This window comes from Acipenser ruthenus, chromosome 5 (assembly GCF_902713425.1).
Source record: "Acipenser ruthenus chromosome 5, fAciRut3.2 maternal haplotype, whole genome shotgun sequence".
In the NCBI taxonomy this organism is placed as follows: Eukaryota; Metazoa; Chordata; class Actinopteri; order Acipenseriformes; family Acipenseridae; genus Acipenser; species Acipenser ruthenus.
The window spans coordinates 66,675,549-66,694,092 of NC_081193.1; the positions used below are offsets into that span (position 1 = coordinate 66,675,549).

The 18,544-nt window shown below is 37.4% G+C and overlaps 1 protein-coding gene across 1 annotated transcript in view; it reads left to right on the forward strand.

Moving 5' to 3' along the window:
• Positions 1 to 18,544, forward strand: part of LOC117402908 (striatin-like) — a 114,593-nt gene that overhangs the window by 51,334 nt on the left and 44,715 nt on the right. The window contains exon 2 of the mRNA XM_059024403.1: positions 8,578 to 8,681. Within this exon, the coding sequence (XP_058880386.1) occupies positions 8,578 to 8,681 (104 nt within the window). The remainder of the gene's footprint in view (positions 1 to 8,577; positions 8,682 to 18,544) is intronic.

The window sequence follows — 18,544 nt, forward strand, 5'->3', positions numbered from 1 at the left end:
TGTGGTTACTCAAATACTGTTTTTATTTTGTTCATTTATGTAACCTACTGTTGGCTCAATCAGTCAAAATGAAGTAAGAACTAGCGCCATCCTGTGATCTGCCACCTTGGAAACAAGTTTCGTTTGGGTTTTTTGCAATACAGTGCTGTGTATTAGATGAAGGTGGCGCTTACTAATAATCGAAGAGGTTGCGTTAATGCAAGATTTTGCGTCCTAGACACAAAAAAAACATTGGACGGAAAAACATTTTCTCTTGCGTTCAGTGGATTCACAGAATGGAAAGGGACGCAGCTTTGCATATTTGTGGTAATCTATTACACTGCAGCAATGACCGTAAAATACTTGCTTGTTTAAAAAAAAAAAAAAAAAAAAAAAAACTGTTCTGCAATGTAACAGCATTGATTAAGGTACGCTCCAAGGTACTGTAGGTGGCAGCAATAAGTTAAAGTTTTTCTCATGCAGCTTTTATACAGCAATTTGTTTTCTTCTTTTAAATGTACAGTATCGATTTAACATGTTTGCCACATGTGCATTTCAGGAACGCATGAACAGAAAAGCTAGTGTGACCTCTGATCTAAAGACACAGGCTGATCCACCTGTATTAAATATGTGTATCAGGCAACTGGAGCAGAAGAGCAGCTATTGAACTCATAGCTAAAGCACCTTAACACAAACTTAGCAAAAACTAAAACAAACATAATACTGAAGTAACTGCAAAACGAATTACTAAGAATGAGTTCACACATCATAATTACGGCCCTGTGAAAATCGCTGAAATTCTTTTAAATTTATGGCAGTGTCACGGGTAAGGTATCGCATTTCGCAGAATGTGCACAGAACTATTTTATAAATTGTGTACAGATTATTATTTTTTTATTTAAACATCAAATATAGAGATAAATGCACTGACATCATCAAAATCAACGTCCAAGTTACTCAAGCACTTTACTATAGTTTGTGAAACTGTGCTGTAAGGTAAAGTGTATCTGCAAGGACAGCTTTCAGTTCTAGTACGTCAGATGCATGTTCACCATTTAGGTCTTGCAAAACAAATACAATGTGTAACCCATACTGATCTTGTGCATCAGTCGACTCGTCAGTGTGACCACTGACAAGCAACCAGACTGTTTTACCAATACCATAATCTCCTGCTTGTGATACTCGGCAACTTTAGGTAAGTATTCACATCTCAGCTGGGCTGATGAATGAATCACTCGACCATTTGCTACACTTGTCTGAAGAATTTCCGTAACTTTTGGTTGTCCAATTTTTCAAGAGGGATATTTGCGCAAACAAACCCCTCCGTCAGGTCAAAATTTAATGTATTTTGTGTTCACTGTTTTCAGTGGACTTTTGGAACATGGAAGTCACTGTTTTTTGTTTCTTTGCAAGAAAGCAGTTGCAGTACTGCTCTGGATTTCCGCCTTTCTCTTTCGGTGAATACTTGAATCTAAATGCCTGTCAACAGCCGATTCTCGGTAGTGATCTACAGTAACGTTGCAGGATGTACTGAAGAGCTTACCTCCATCGATGTGTAAAACTGCTGCTGGAAACAGCTTTACTTGATCTGCTGCAGACACATTTTTAGCCTTTTCTTGTTTACAATGTGTAGTATTTTAATTTCTCGTCTAGATTGCATATAGTCACATGACATAATCACTGCACAGCACTCTGTGCATGGCGAATATTACATGCAGCCACACAGCAGAGCTGTACAGTTTCGTTAATGTGATTTTTTTTTTGTGTGTGTGTGAAATACAAATAATTATGAAATTTATTTTTATTTCTTAAGAATATTGTAAAAATCGTGGTATTGGGCTAATTTCACGATTTTCGCTCAGCCCATGAAATCGCGATTTACACAGGGCCTTAATCATAATAAGGTAAGGGAATAAGAAAAAAAAAAAAATGCTATTTATAGAAACGCAGCATCTTGAATTCCATACAGTATATCTGACAGAACAAAACATACACCAGCTGTGGTTCAATTTGCATTAAAACCTTTCATTCACCCCGCTTTCTGCAGAGAAGGTCCATGACCAATGTTAGCAAGCTCTCCTCCCTGCTTGCTATGACAGGCCTTCTGGAATCTTCAGCTTTGTCTCTAATGACACTTGGAAGGATTACAGGAGAAAGCTTTCTTTTTGATTTTAAAAAGAAAACTCATTTGAGTTAATTTTTATTTGGGACAGTACTGTAACAGAGTTATTTATATACCCAAATTGCTGGTTTTTTTTTGGTATTCTGTTTGGATGTTGGATGTTGGATGTGGATGATCAAACCCTGACTCAGCATACATTCTGTATGTGGTATCTTACATGCTAGTAAACACGACAGCTTGTTTTTCCACTATTCGTTCAACCAGTAACCAGAATTGGAGAAAAAACACTTTGAATAGACCCCATTATGTTTTCTTTAGCCTGATGTTTTTAAAACTCCTCACAAAGATATTTAACTTATACTACCTTTTAATGAATAAATGGCTTTAAATTGCATTTTTATATTTACAGTGATTCCGATTAGGTTCTTATTGCAGTTACTCACATATTGTTTATTTTGTTAAGTCTGTATTAAGGTGCTTTTGCCTATTCAGTTTTAATTGCCTGTCACTGACATACTGTAACATGCGCTAGATCAACCAGTGTCTTTGTATTAGTATGTGCCAGCACCATGTGAGGCACTGCTGTGTACTGTCAGTAAAGCAAACTGGCAGATCTTTTGATGGTGCTTTCTTCTATGCTAGACAACTAGAACTGAAGAGCAGCTGTACTCAGAATGATTGCAAATCATGAAAGGGTGAGGAGACAGTAAAAAAAAGTGTGTGTGTATATGTGTATATATATATATATATATATATATATATATATATATATATATATATATATATATATATATATATATATATATATATATATGTGTGTGTGTGTGTGTGAAATTTAAAACTACAGTATTTGCTTTTTAATTGATAATACTGTCCTTATTGAGGCTTTTAGTTTCAAATAAAAACTGATACATTTGTTGAATTATTTAATGCATACATTTCATCATCTGTTATCATTGCGCAGATATTTTTTTTGTTGATACTTTTTAAAAGCTGCTATAAGGCGTGCGACACCAGATTTAAAATGTAATCCTTTGTTGAGACTAGTGTACAGAGTGTATTTGAAAATGGAAGTTGAATTATATGAAGAAAATTAAATAAACCGCTCCTTACTGCTGAAATTGAGAAAGATTACACCCCAGGGAATTATGCACAGGTACAATTACCTATTTATACAGTTGGGTTTTTACTGGAGCAATCTAGGTAAAGTACCTTGCTCAAGGGTACAACAGCATTGTCCCCCACCTGGGATTGAACCCACGACCCTCCGGTCAAGAGTCCAGAGCTCTAAACCACTACTCCACACTGCTGCCTATATTGGAACAAGGTGAGGATTTTACATACTGGTTCATACAGTAGTGCAGATGGATAAAGTGCATTTAAATTGAGTTCTGGTCCACATCATAAACACCATGACAAGGATAGTGAAATGGCAATTGGCACAAAAAATAGTATGCACCTGATTTAAGGTCAGGTGTATACTTTGGGTAAGTTTTCTTTCTGCCAGTGTTGGCTTAGACAGCTATCTGTAATGTGATCATTCTTTGGTGAGCCTCAAGTGAGTTTGTAAGTTTTGTTTTGTGGAATTCTGATAATTAAGGCTAAAATAAAATTCCTTGTCCTCTACACTGGTTCCAGTAGTATGCAGCAGAGCACAAGGAACTAAGAAGCCTTAAGAGACTACAGTCTCCGCTACAGTAGTACTTGTGTAATGATGTTGAATTGCTTGGGGAAACGCATGATAGGAAGCAGGTGGCAGATAGAAAAATGTAGCTTTTGATTAATTATGTGATTCATTAACAATTTAATTATTAATGTGCATGTTTGCTAGTAGGTCTGGATTGTGCAGTTCATGTACTTAATTTGTATTCTTTCTGCACATATATGTTCTTTGTTTCTTGGTGTTTTATTTAAATGTGGGTGTGTATCTAGTTACTTTTGACCTTGTGGATAGTATCAGCCAATCAGGTTCTTAGTAGAGATTATTATTCTATAGTTAATGAATCTCTCTTTAAATTGCAGCATACATTCAAGCAGCCTAAGTGATGCAGTCTTAAATGTAACCTCCTCATACACAAAAACATTTGATTGCTTTTTAATAGTATAATATCTTCCACCGTGGTCATTACATGCTAGATAATGGCCACAGCTAATTGTGATATTATTAATTAAATATTATTATTAAATATTTATTTAGCAGGTAATAATCGTTGCGTTCAATATTAATGCTTAAGAAACTATCTACCTGACACACATTCTCTCTCAGTACAGTGTCTATTATCAAATGTTTTTTGGCAAAGAAAAGGAATTTTTGAAAAAAACTACTTTTAAAGGATGAAATGATAGAAAAATGTACTTGTCCACTCCCCTCCTGCTTTTATAAATGTCACTTTTTTATGTGGCAATAAGCTAACTGCTGCTCCTGGTAGTGGCAGCATTATCACTGGCACAAGGGTTAAAAAAAAGAATTATTGTGGCTTTTTTATTTTATTTATTTTTATCCAAAGGGGAAAAGGCTGAGACATAGTTTACAACTATGTATTTCCTAATGATTTATTTACTTGTGATCTATTAGCCGATACAGCACACTTTTACCTCACGCAGAAACAAAATCATGCAGCTGCCTCACAGGTCTGGAACAACGGTAAATTATGATGATGTATCACTTTAAATAATAAACCATATATTAAATATTTTCTTCGTAGCAAACAGCGTTCCCTCTAAGGCTAAAATGCATGCATTTTTCGTAATAGCTGACAACAGCTTTTGCACTCAGTTTACTAACTTTCGCAAGTTATTATCAGAAATATCAACCTCAATCGAGACTCCAACATCTTGAGGTAAACAGCATTTAGATAGCATTCTTGCAAAGCGTTAAGAACATAATACATTCTGGTAAAAGAAAAGGCTGTGGCCCAACTATGCTCGCTCGCTTTTATTTATTAAACTGTAAATGATGAAAGAAAAGGTGTTGGTTGTCTGAACGTAAACTCCACTTGATCCTAGACATATCCCATTGTGGAATGAGCTGGCCAGATGCTTCCGGAATTTTAGCGAGAGTACAGGAAAGAATGTTTTTTTCTGTCTTCCATTGCTAGCAAGCAGGGAATACTGAACAGGCTGCTGAAACGTTGCCTGGCCAATGGGAGTTGAGATAGCTGTGATTCTGGCCAATGGGAGTATAGAGGAGGTCTGTCTTAATTGTTGTGGGCAGAGAGGAATGAGGAAGCGAGCAGTGTCTGTAAAAACTTGCTGCTATGGCTAATTTTACTAAAGTTGCTAGTTTTTGTATTCAAATGCTATATATTTATTTGTCTACTTTTCTGAGAGAGCATTTTATTTCATATAAATAGATAGCTATATGTTTGTTCTTTTTCGATTTCCAGTTTTAATATATTGGTCTCCTTTTAATGTTTTCTTATCATAATCCGGTGTAGATGATATATACACACACACACACACACAAGGAAAGTCTGTCATTTGTGAGACTTTTGAAGTGAATCTGACTTGACTTTTTTTTGCGGAAAGAACGTGTGTTTCCTGTAAAGCTATTTATTAGAGATGACAAAACATATCGCATTTTTACATTTCTTAGTTTTATTTGATATTTGTTCACCTTTCAGTGCGCCTTAATAATGTTTTTATTTGGTTGAAAGATCCTTAAACTTTGATTTGGTTGAATATGTTACTTTCTTTTAAAGAAATGTGTTAATCTTGATGAAAATGACTCATTTAACACTAATTTTATCATTAATTTAAATCTATTAATTTAAATTATTTCTAACCACCTTTAAAAACAGCACAGTATAGAATAGTATACAAAATCAAATTATATACTCGACCTTAACCTGAAAAATCCAAATACTTAGTGATAAAATGTATGGTATAATAATAATAATAATAATAATAATAATAATAATAATAATAATAATAATAATAATAATAATAATAATCATCTGTTGAGTTATAATAATCTGTAAAGTTAAGCATGATACAATCAAAAATGCTGATGTACATTTATAAAAAATTAACATCACAACTTAATGCTGAAAGACTTGATATTTAGATTTTTCTAAAGAAACCCATGAACAAAGTTTGTACTTTTAATAGTTATTAAACACATCGCTTAGTAATTTTTCCCTTTTTCAGAAATGTGGTAAGGAGATTTGGTTAATTAAGTTAAATCTGATATCCCAGAAACTCTATCTGACATACTGCTTTGTTTAAACTCAAGCAAGTGCTATACTACTTAGTGGTAAATAATTGATTTTCAACTGAATCTGTTTATAGATCTGAAATATTTTCAAGTCTGTCAAGCAGAGATGAGTTTTTCATACGTATCATGATATGAATCGTATCGTGGCTTGTGTATCGTGTATTGTCTCACCCCTAGGTTATACAGTATTGTTCATGACAGCATCCAGTCTATTCTTGAAGGATCCAGTAGTCTCTGCTTCAGCAACTCTGTCCGGCCGCCTGTTCCAGTGGTTCACCACCCTTTCCTTGAAAAAGCTCCTTTTCCTCTCGGTTCTGAATATGCCCTTCTTCAGCTTCCACCTATGGCCCTGATTCTGCTCTCTGTGACCTGTGAAAAATAATTCTCAGCAGTTACTTTGTTAAAACCCTTGACAATTTTTTAAATACCTCTATTAAGTCGCCTCTGGCTCTCCTACTTTCTAGGCTGTACAGATTCAGCTCTTTCAGTCTATCTTCATATGACATACCCTTCAATCCTGGAATTAATCGTGTTGCTCTCCTCTGTACTCTCTCCAATGCCTCAATGTCTTTCTTATGATAAGGGGACCAAAATTGGACACAATATTCTAGGTGTGGTTGTACCAGTTCATTGTATAATTAATATAACTCCTAGATTTGAATTCAGCTGTCTTGGCTATATAACCTAACATTCTATTTGCCTTTTTTATAGCTTCTCTGCACTGTCTAGATGGCTTAAGTGATTCATCCACTACTACCCCCAAGTCATTTTCATACATAGCCTCCTCTATTTTGTTACTATTCATGCTGTAGCCTACTTGCCTGTAATATTTTTGCACCCTATGTGCAAGACTTTGCATTTATTCACATTATATTGCACCTGTCATGCGTCAACCCAAGCTTGAATCTTGTCTAAATCTCTTTGTAATATTAAAGTTGCCGATTGGGAGTTGGCTACCCCTGCCAGTTTTGTGTCGTCTGCAAATTTACATAGTTTACTGTTTATGTCTTGGTCCAAGTCATTTATATAGGTTAAGAATAGCAATGGTCCCAATACTGATCCCTGTGTTACCCCACTTATTATGTTACTCCAGTTTGATGCCTGGCCTCTAATTATAACTCTCTGCTTTCTATCTTGTAACCAGTTATGAATCCATGCTGCTACTTTACCATTTATTCCTACTGATTTAATCTTTAGATTTAGCCTTTTCTGCAGTACTTTGTCAAATGCTTTTTGAAAGTCTAAGTAGATTATGTCATCTGCACTATCCTTATAAACTCTAGTAGTCACCTGAAAGAAATCTAGTAAATTAGTTAAACCTACCCTTCCTAAAACCATGTTGGTTGTCTCCTATAATGTTGTTATTCCTCCATTTTTATCCTTATTACATGTAGTTCACATTCATGTAGAGCTCGCTGTCAGTCGTGTAGATTGGCCTATAAGCTCCCTGTCCGCATAGCCTTTTTATTTCCACCTGTTGCAATGGTGCAGCTTTCCATTGCCATTTTTTTTTTTATTTTCTCGCAAACCTGAAACCAAGGCAGATGAGGTAATTATTATTAGTATTATTATTATTGGTAGTAATAGTACTTTTTGTAGCTCTCGTGAGTGTATTAATAGCAGATGCAACAGCATTGCAGGATTGTAGTGAAAATAGTAGTGATGCTGCACCTGCTGTTGCTAGCCAAGAATGTTTTAAAAGTGTTGATAAAACATCTGACCACCCTCCTTCCACAAATATCGCTCCATCTACCGAGTTAAAATCAAGTCAGAACTTAAGGCTGTTTCTCAAGATGGTTGAAGACAGTGCAGGTGCCAGTGTTTATACAATAGTATAAAGCAATGCTATACAGACCACCAGTTAAGCATGCAGTCTATACCTATGATGCAGTTATGATGGGATCTCAGACAGGCTTCAATATAAAAGGTAAACATATACTTCATAAAAATGATATATTTATTATACATAATCGGATGATGTTTGAGAATCAGAGGCAGAGCCAGAATGAATGCCTTGTGTATGTTTAAATGTAAAGCACATTTTTAAAATGTTGAGATGCTTGTTTTGGAATATTGTTTCAAAACTGTTTAAGGCAACAAAAATAATAAATTAAACAGCTGATGCAAGGTCGAAAGTTTCTCACTGATAATTTACTCTTTCTCAGTCAAAACGGCAAGTTTCTCAGTATATAAAAATCTTAGAGGGGAACGCTGGTAGCAAGTCTAACAGGTTGATCTTGTTCTTGTGTTTGTGCTCCAGGCGCAGATTGCCTTTCTGCAGGGCGAGCGGAAGGGACAGGAAAACCTAAAGAAGGACCTGGTGCGGAGGATCAAGATGCTGGAATACGCTCTAAAACAGGAGAGGTTTGAGTCTCTTCTTTGATTTAAATGACCGTCAACTGTTGTTTAGTAATGTCAATAGGAAAATGCTCTATTTCCAACTAATGGATACACTTTTTTCACAGCCCTCATTCTTTTTATAGTCTACAAACCACACACACACCGTCACCAATCTGCAAAAAATGACCGATTTAGTAAAGTGCAGTTCACTCATCATTTGAAAGTAAATTATTTACAACTCTCTGTATTTAATAATTAAAAAATGTACATAAGCATTTTTGTTATGGCACAGATTCACTGTTCTGGTTAGGAATAGCGAGAGTATACTGTCCCCATACATGATTTGTATTTAAAATGATCTACAGTATGATGGCATCATATTATTTTATGGTTCTATTGGGCATGGACAAGATGTATTCTGTTGTGACAAAATGCACTTATGGGATACAGAAAAATCTATTGTATTGTATTGTATTTGTGTAATTTGCTCATTAAATTATACAGGTGCTTTTTGAACAAAAACACAAAATATTATCTTTGGTGTGTCATTTCTTACTCTGGAAGTATTTCTCAAGCTCCAAACTAGGGGATTCCTTTTCTCTTAACATAGAAAACAGACTTCTTCCTCAGAATATGTCCTCCAAATTGTTCTGCTAAGAATTGCAAACATATACAGACCTCTTAATATTACTGCAGAGCTGCAAAATATTCCTCGCCCACTCGTTGCATCATTCAATCAACAACACAACAAAAGCTCTTTTTACCTAAGGCAGTCTTTTGACTCACAGTAGCACACACAATGGCAGTGCAACATAAAACATCAACATGTTTTGTATCTAATACCGGGCAGGATAAAAGAAGCCCCATTCTGAACAGCTGAAACAAATATTATGGAATAGCAGTAATTAAAACATCCGTTCAATTCATTTACTCTAATTATTCCCCACAGAAATATGTCTTTCCATTACAGAGAGATAGTGGAGGGATCTGTATCTGTCACAATTCTGCTATGTCTCAGTCCGCAAAGAGGAGTTGAAAACCGGTTTGAATTGTGACTGTCACTTAGGATTGTGGGCTGTCGCTTTGACTGAGGAAAGTACCTCATGGGCATCCTACACAGAGGACACTATTACCTGCTGTTTAAACATTGTACATAATGTCCTCCTTCTATGCAAAGCCATTGCCAAGCCCTCTTTAGAGATCAGTTTAATTAACCTTTACCCTGCCGGGATAACCTATCACTGAATGGCATCTATCGGCGGTTATCCCAGGATTACACCTAAAAATAGGTGGTTGATGCAATCCGTGGTGATTTTCAGTGTTTAAATAAAAGCTGTAGCTTATCCTGGTGGGGTATACAGCTATGGCCAAACATTGTGCATCACCCTATGTCAGTGGTCCCCAACCTTTACTGCCCCATGGGCAATAATACTGAAAAAGTAACATGCTGAAGGCAACTTCTTCATTGCTCAACCTGACCTCTTGAAGAATCATCTGTAGAATGCCAAATGCAGGACATATGCCCCACAAACTAAAATATATACAGTAAAACAACACTAGCTTGCTGTTTTAAAATGCATCATTCTACTTACAGGGCAACTACAAGACTGCATTTGTGACTGTTGCTATATCAAAAGTATTTAACATTCTGACACGCATCTGTTTTTTATATACAGACGTGCTCAAATTTGTTGGTACCCTTACAGCTCGTTGAAATAATGCTTCATTCCTCCTGAAAAGTGATGAAATTAAAAGCTATTTTATCATGTATACTTGCATGCCTTTGGCATGTCATAGAATAAAGCAAAGAAGCTGTGAAAAGAGATGAATTATTGCTTATTCTACAAAGATATTCTAAAATGGCCTGGACACATGTGTTGGTACCCCTTAGAAAAGATAATAAATAATTGGATTATAGTGATATTTCAAACTAATTAGTTTCTTTAATTAGTATCACACATGTCTCCAATCTTGTAATCAGTCATTCAGCCTATTTAAATGGAGAAAAGTAGTCACTGTGCTGTTTGGTATCATTGTGTGCACCACACTGAACATGGACCAGAGAAAGCAAAGGAGAGAGTTGTCTGAGGAGATAAGAAAGAAAATAATAGACAAGCATGGTAAAGTTAAAGGCTACAAGACCATCTCCAAGCAGCTTGATGTTCCTGTGACAACAGTTGCAAATATTATTAAGAAGTTTAAGGTCCATGGAACTGTAGCCAGCCTCCCTGGGCGCGGCCGCAAGAGGAAAATCGACCCCAGATTGAACAGAAGGATAGTGCGAATGGTAGAAAAAGAACCAAGGATAACTGCCAAAGAGATACAAGCTGAACTCCAAGGTAAAGGTACGTCAGTTTCTGATCGCACCATCCGTCGCTTTTTGAGCGAAAGTGGGCTCCTTGGAAGAAGACCCAGGAGGACTCCACTTTTGACAGAAAAACATAAAAAAGCCAGACTGGAAGTTGCTAAAATGCATATTGACAAGCCACAATCCTTCTGGGAGAATGTCCTTTGGACAGATGAGTCAAAACTGGAGCTTTTTGGCAAGTCACATCAGCTCTATGTTCACAGACGAAAAAATGAAGCTTTCAAAGAAAAGAACACCATACCTACAGTGAAACATGGAGGAGGCTCGGTTATGTTTTGGGGCTGCTTTGCTGCGCCTGGCACAGGGTGCCTTGAATCTGTGCAGGGCACAATGAAATCTCAAGACTATCAAGGCATTCTGGAGCGAAACGTACTGTCCAGTGTCAGAAAGCTCTGTCTCAGTCGCAGGTCATGGGTCCTCCAACAGGATAATGGCCCAAAACACACAGCTAAAAGCACCCAAGAATGGATAAGAACAAAACATTGGAATATTCTGAAGTGGCCTTCTATGAGTCCTGATCTGAATCCTATCGAACATCTATGGAAAGAGCTGAAACTTGCAGTCTGGAGAAGGCACCCATCAAACCTGAGACAGCTGGAGCAGATTTACACAACCTACTCAACACTTTGAAGAGGCAAGAGATTTTTTTTATTGTGAAACAACAGTTAATGAAAAATAAAAAAAAACTGAAATGTCTTGGTTAGATAAGTATTCACCCATTTTGCCCTCTACCCTGACAAGCTTCCCAGTCCCTGCCGATGAAAAGCATCCCCATAGCATGATGCTGCCACCACCATACTTCACAGTAGGGGTGGTGTTACCTGGGTGATGTGCTGTGTTGGGTTTGCGCCAGACATAATACTTTGCATTTAGGCCAAATAGTTCAATTTTTGTTTCATTGGAATCTTTTGCCACATCTTTTCAAAGTCTCCCACATGTCTTTTTGCAAATTCCAAGCAGGATTTTACATGGGCTTTTTTTCAGAAATGGCTTCCATCTTGCCACTCTTCCATACAGGCCAGATTTGTGGAGTACCTGAGCTATTGTTGACACATGGACAGTTTCTCCCATCTCAGCCATGGAATGCTATAGGTCTTTCAGAGCTGTCATTGGCCTCTTGGTGGCTTCTCTGACCAATGCCCTTCTTACCCTGCTGCTCAGTTTGGGAGGACGGCCTGCTCTAAGCAGATTCTGGGTGGTGCCGTATACCTTCCACTTCTTAATGATCGACTTGACTGTGCTCCAAGGGATATTCAATGCCTTTGAAATATTTTTATACCCCTCCCCTGATCTGTGCCTTTCCAGAACTTTATCCCGAAGTTGTTTTGAAAGCTCCTTGGTCTTCATGGTAGTATCTTTGCTTTGAATGCACTGCTCAACTGTGGGACCTTAGAGACAGGTGTATTTCATCTGAAATCATGTGAACCACTTTTATTGCACACAGGTGGACTCTATTTAACTTATTGTGTGAATTCTGAAGGCAGTTGGTTGCACCTGAGCTTATTTGGGAGTGTCAAAGCAAAGGGGGTGAATACTTATCTAATGAAGACTTTTCAGGTTTTTATTTTTAATTGATTTGTTTTTTCACCTACCCATTTTTTCACACATTGAAAGTGTTGAGCAGGTTGTGTAAATTAAAGGGAAAAAAATCTAATTTAAATGCATCAGTATCTTAAAAATAGTACATACCGATAAATCATCTCTTGATCACTCGTTTTATAACCAAACTCCTCAATAATGCGATCCAAGTCGTTATTTTATTACTATAACATCTAAAAAAAGCTCTGCAAATGTCTGTGATATTCTTTGAGCGCTGGATGCGGAAGCAGCTATCTTGTTTATTTATGTCCGTGTTATCTATGTGGTGTCGGGTCTATCAGTATTCATGAGATACGCCCCTTATATTTATTTATTTATTTATTTTTTTTTTTTTTCCCGGCTTCTCTCGGCTCCTATCGGTCTCACTCGGCCATTGAATGGTTTTCTCGGCTTTTTCCGGAGAAAAAACAACTAGAGACCTGTTTTTTGCGTCTTTATGATGATGTCGGGCAGGGTCCGACATTGGACCGGAAAGGGAAAATTGCGATGTTGGACCAGGTCCGACATAGGACCGCAAAGGGTTAAAGTTATGTTGAATACTCCCCTCTAGTGTGATACCCGATACTGCTTATCCTCTGCTAGCTTCCCAAAGTCTGGTGTGTACTGTGTTATGGCTAGCTTCATGCAGTCGTGGAGAGGAGTATCAGTCAAGCGTGATCTATACTTTGACTTCAGGTATTTCATTGCAGAAAACACATTGTCCCACAAGTATGTGGATCTGAAAAAAGCACTCATGCGAAATCAAAGTTCTTTCAAAAGGACGTATTTCTGTTTCTCCACAAGTGTTAGAGAAACGACTGTTGTTTACGACTGTAAGTCGCCTTGGATAAGGGCGTCTGCTAAGAAATAAATAATAATAATAATAATAATAATAATAATAATAATAATAATAATAATAATAATAAAATGTCCAAAACCCCTTGTCAGACGACTGGGTTCTAAATCATTCTGAAGAGTGATTATTTCCATCCCTAAGTCGGCATTGTCACATTTTGCCACATACAGTGCCTTGCATAAGTATTCACCCCCCTTGGATTTTTCCACATTTTGTAGTGTTACAACCTGGAATTAAAATGGATTTAATTAGGATTTTTTGTCACTGATCTACACAAAATAGTCCATAATGTCGAAGTGACGAAAAAAATCTATATATTTTTCAAAATTATTTACAAATAAACTGAAAAGTCTTTATTGCATAAGTATTCACCCCCTTTGCTGTGACACTCCTAAATAAGCTCTGGTGCAACCAGTTGCCTTCAGAAGTCACATAATTAGTTGAATGGAGTCCACCTGTGTGCAATTAAAGTGTCACATGATCTCAGATTAAATACACCTGTTTCTGGAAGGCCCCAGAGTTTGTTAGAGAGCATATCTAAACAAACAGCATCATGAAGACCAAGGAGCTATCAAAACAAGTCCGGGATAAAGTTCTGGAGAAGCACCAATCAGGGTTGGGTTATAAAAAAATATCCCAAACTTTGAACATCCCCCGGAGCACCGTTAAATCCATTATTAAAAAATGGAAAGAATATGGCACAACCGCGACTCTGCCTAGAGAAAGCCATCCACCAAAACTCCGTGACCAGGTAAGGAGGGCATTAGTCAGAGAAGCAACCAAGAGGCCAATGGTAACTCTGAAGGAGCTGGAGAGATCCACAGCTGAGATGCGAGAAACCGTCCATGGGACAACTATAACCCGGACGCTCCACAAAGCTGGGCTTTATGGAAGAGTGGCGAGAAGAAAGCCATTGCTGAAAAAACCCATATCAAATCCTGTTTGAATTTTGCCAAAAGGCATGTGGGAGACACAGCAAACATATGGAAAAAGGTTCTCTGGTCTGATGAGACCAAAATTGAACTTTTTGGCCTTAGTGCAAAACACTATGTGTGGCGCAAAGCCAACACTGCTCATCACCCTGAGAACACCATCCCCACGGTGAAGCATGGTGGTGGCAGCATCATGTTATGGGGATGCTTTTCATTGGCAGGGACTGGGAAACTGGTCAGGATTGAGGGCAAGATGGATGGAGCCAAATACAGGGAAATTCTAGAGGATAGCCTGTTTCTGTCTGCAAGAGACCTGGGCCTGGGGCGGAGGTTCACCTTCCAGCAGGACAATGACCCTAAACACACAGCCAAAACTGCACTGGAGTGGTTTAAAAACAAGAACCTGAATGTCTTAGAATGGCCCAGTCAAAGCCCAGACCTCAATCCGATTGAGAATCTGTGGCAAGACTTGAAAATTGCTGTTCACCAACGGTCCCCATCCAACTTGACAGAGCTTGAGCAATTTTGCCAAGAAGAATGGGCAAAAATTGCAGGATCCAGATGTGCAAAGCTGGTAGAGACTTACCACAAAAGACTCACAGCTGTAATTGCTGCCAAAGGTGCTTCTACCAAGTATTGACTAAGGGGGGTGAATACTTATGCAACCAACAAATGTATTTTTTTTTATTTAATTAACTTTTGTGTCACAATAAAAAAATATTTTGCACCTTCAAAGTGTTAAGTATGTTGTGTAAATCAAATGGTAAAAATCCCAATTAAATCCAAGTATGACTATTCATGAGATACGCCCTTTTTTTTCGGCTTGTCTCTGCTCCTGTCGCTCCCACTCGGCCATTGAATGGTTTTCTCGGCTTTTTCCAGCGAAAAAACGACTAGAAACCCGTTTTTTGCGTTTTTTGGATGCTGTTGGACAGGGTCCGACATTGGACCGGATAGGAATAATTGCAATGTCGGACCAGGTCCGACATAGGACCACAAAGGGTTAAGGTTCACAGTGTTCAGTTTAGAAATCAAATCAGTAAGAAACACCAGATCCGTGAGCCATTGTTCATCACTGAGTTCCTGGTAGTGTTGATCTGTTTTATTTCTGGAAGGAGTTCCTGGAAACATTCCAAAACCTTTCTCTTTGAACAGCCTGTGTTGCAGTACCCTGGCTCGGACTGAATTGACAATCTTCACAACCACGCTCATGACATGCTGAAAATTGAGCAGTTTTGCACACAAAGCCTGCAGATGGATGATGCAGTGATAGTTAAGAAAATCGGGGAAGTCAGGGTCATTTTTGCACATAGCAATGAAGCCAGTCTTCTTTCCTACCATTGCAGGTGCACCGTCAGTTGTTATTGACAATTTTTTTGCAGAGGAGCATCTCCTGTAAAGAATGCTTAAGTCTGATAAATGTCTTCACCACGTGTTTTGCCAGTCAGTGGTACAACTGCCAGCATGTCTTCTTTCACAGTACAATCCTCAAACTGCCCTGAGAAAAATGCACAACTGAGACGTCTCGCGTACATCTGTTGGTTTGTCTACTTGTAGGATGAAAAATTTGCAGCGCATCAAATCATGTTTTAGCATGCAGGTGACATTTTTTGACATTGCTTCCATACTCCTTGTTACCGAGTTTGCAGAGAGCTCGACATCTTTAATGGCAGCCATTATTTCAGAATGGTTTTTGAAGTAATAGCATAGCTTCCTTATCGACCTCATCTTCTTCAAATGGTTTCTTGTTCTTAGGTTCTTGTTTTGAAATTGGAATAAAAAAAATCTTATAGTACAGTAGCTTCCTTATGATGTGTAGTAATACATGGCTCATCTGATTTAGGAGGGTGGTTAGGATATCATCTGAAACCCCTGGGATGATGTTACTCATTGGCGTGTAACACACTCAGCTATTACACTATCAATGAGGTAGTCAGTGGTTCCCATGTTTTAGTGTTTTTTTTTTTTCTTTCATTTTTTATGCAAGTCAAGTTCAGGTACAATACCCCAACTTTGCTTATGAGCCATTTGCTATGCTTTATTCTGATTCTAATAATAGTAATAAAAAAAAAAACACAGAACCTCACTAGCTTGTCCATGTGCTTTGTCTGTTTTTTTATTGTCATGGGATATAAACATTAATAGGAGTGCCAAAGGCTGCTGGGAGTTCAGAGTTCTAGGAAACTTTACAAGCAATTGCTAGGTTTCAGGTGAAATTAATTCTAAATTAAGGTAATTTATATGTATGACCTTATCTTGTTGGCCTGAGTGCTCCCAAAATCAAACAAAATGATGACCATCTCAAAATATTACCCCAACTCCATCCATTACAGTAGATCAAATGGGTGTACTAAAGTGTAAGTACTGCAAGCCTCACATGTGCAGTATAGCAGTCAAGGAGCTACAGCAAGGAGAAGGGACTGTAACAATTTTGAGTAGACACTAGACTATTGACCTAAAAAATAGGGAGTCGATAACATTACTACTTCTAATTTTTTAACCGCCTACCCAAGGAAGTTGTTGTTTTTGAAATATAAAAGCATGAACATATCTCAGTGTATTATGTTAGTTAGCAACAAACCAGACATCTATCGAAAAACAGATTCATCTAAAAAATTAGATTTTGTTTCTTGTGATGTTGTTTGTTTCTGTTGAGTTTCCGGTTTACCACAGATATCACTGTAGTCATAGCAAGCAGTAGTTTCTCTGTCTTTGCATGATGTATTCAAATAGAGCACTGGTACACTTCTGCAGCAACAATCCCACCTTGAACTTCACCTGGGGCCATCACGCCACAAACCGTTCGTTGTATAGGACATCAATGTTAGGAAAAGCCCATATACAAAAGCACATTCCATTCCATTAACCTGTTCTTGAGCCAGCACTTTAATAACTCATTTCAATGAGAAGAAAAAGGAGACAGACAAGAAAAATTACATTTTTCCTTCTTAAAAGGATTTAGGTACCATAAATTAGCAGTATAATTTTTTGTATCTGAATATGCCCTGTTCAGAAATGAGAAAAAAAAATTGAGCATGAAACTGTTTAGAAATAGTAAAAGAAACCTAATAAATTAAATGTTTACGTTTTGACTAGAAGTCTTTTTCAATGTTTTCAAACCATTCCAATTGGCACTAATCATGGTCTACCTAATGTTACGTTAATCAAGATTCGTACAATTAGTAAGATTGGGGTCAGTAAAACCTGTTGTTGAGGTGTAAAAAGTTGATACATCTGCTCTGTCTGAACTGAGAACAATTTGGCATTTGGCTCAGATGGACTTAAGCAGAAATTCGAAAGAGTAATATGAATGGGCAGAGATCAGTTCTGCATTAACCCAGGAATGGTTCACAGCTGTTTGTAAAGTTACAAAAGACGGCTTTGGCCCCTGTGATTAATTGTCATAGGTGACTATAAGTCTACAAGGCTTCTTTTACATGTAAAATACCAAGTTTTTTTTAAACGGAAGTCTCCCAAATTCCCATTGTATGTAGACAGCTGAAACTGATACTTTAGACAGCTGTGGGGCGCCTGTCCCAACCATACAAATTATATCTCTTTGTGATTTATTAGACCTGAGACATATATTCAAACAGCCTTTGCCTTGGCTGTATTCACATTTTATGCACATCCTATGTAATTTATACAGTTGCTGTGCAAAACCATTTTTTTGTGTAAATTTTTCATGTCTTGTATAATTATCTAAAATACAATAAACAGGCTATGAGAAGTGTTTCTCTAAATTGTTTATAATGATAACAGGTTTCATTTTCCTTCTGAGATTTTTTTACTGTACTAAGGGACCAGCATACGTTTCTTCCTCCTTCCTAAAAGGATTTCCTAGTCCGCCTGCAACAGAGTTACTACAATAATCTTTCTCAGGGAAAAGAAAATGGGGCTAAATTAACTAATTTAATTAGTGCCATTATTCCTAAATACCATTCCATTTCCCAGTACTTAACTGCTTCTGCCAGCAGGTATTTTAGCAGAAACCATGATGAGGGGGATCATGCCTGTAATATGAATGCAAGTGCATCATTAGCCACAGAATGCAGTCTTTAGTGTGGGGTTTGCAAATTGTCTTTTGAATCCACTTATAGTGTTCGTGCAGGAAATTACCCTATTGATTTCAGTCCCAAGTTACCATTCTTTG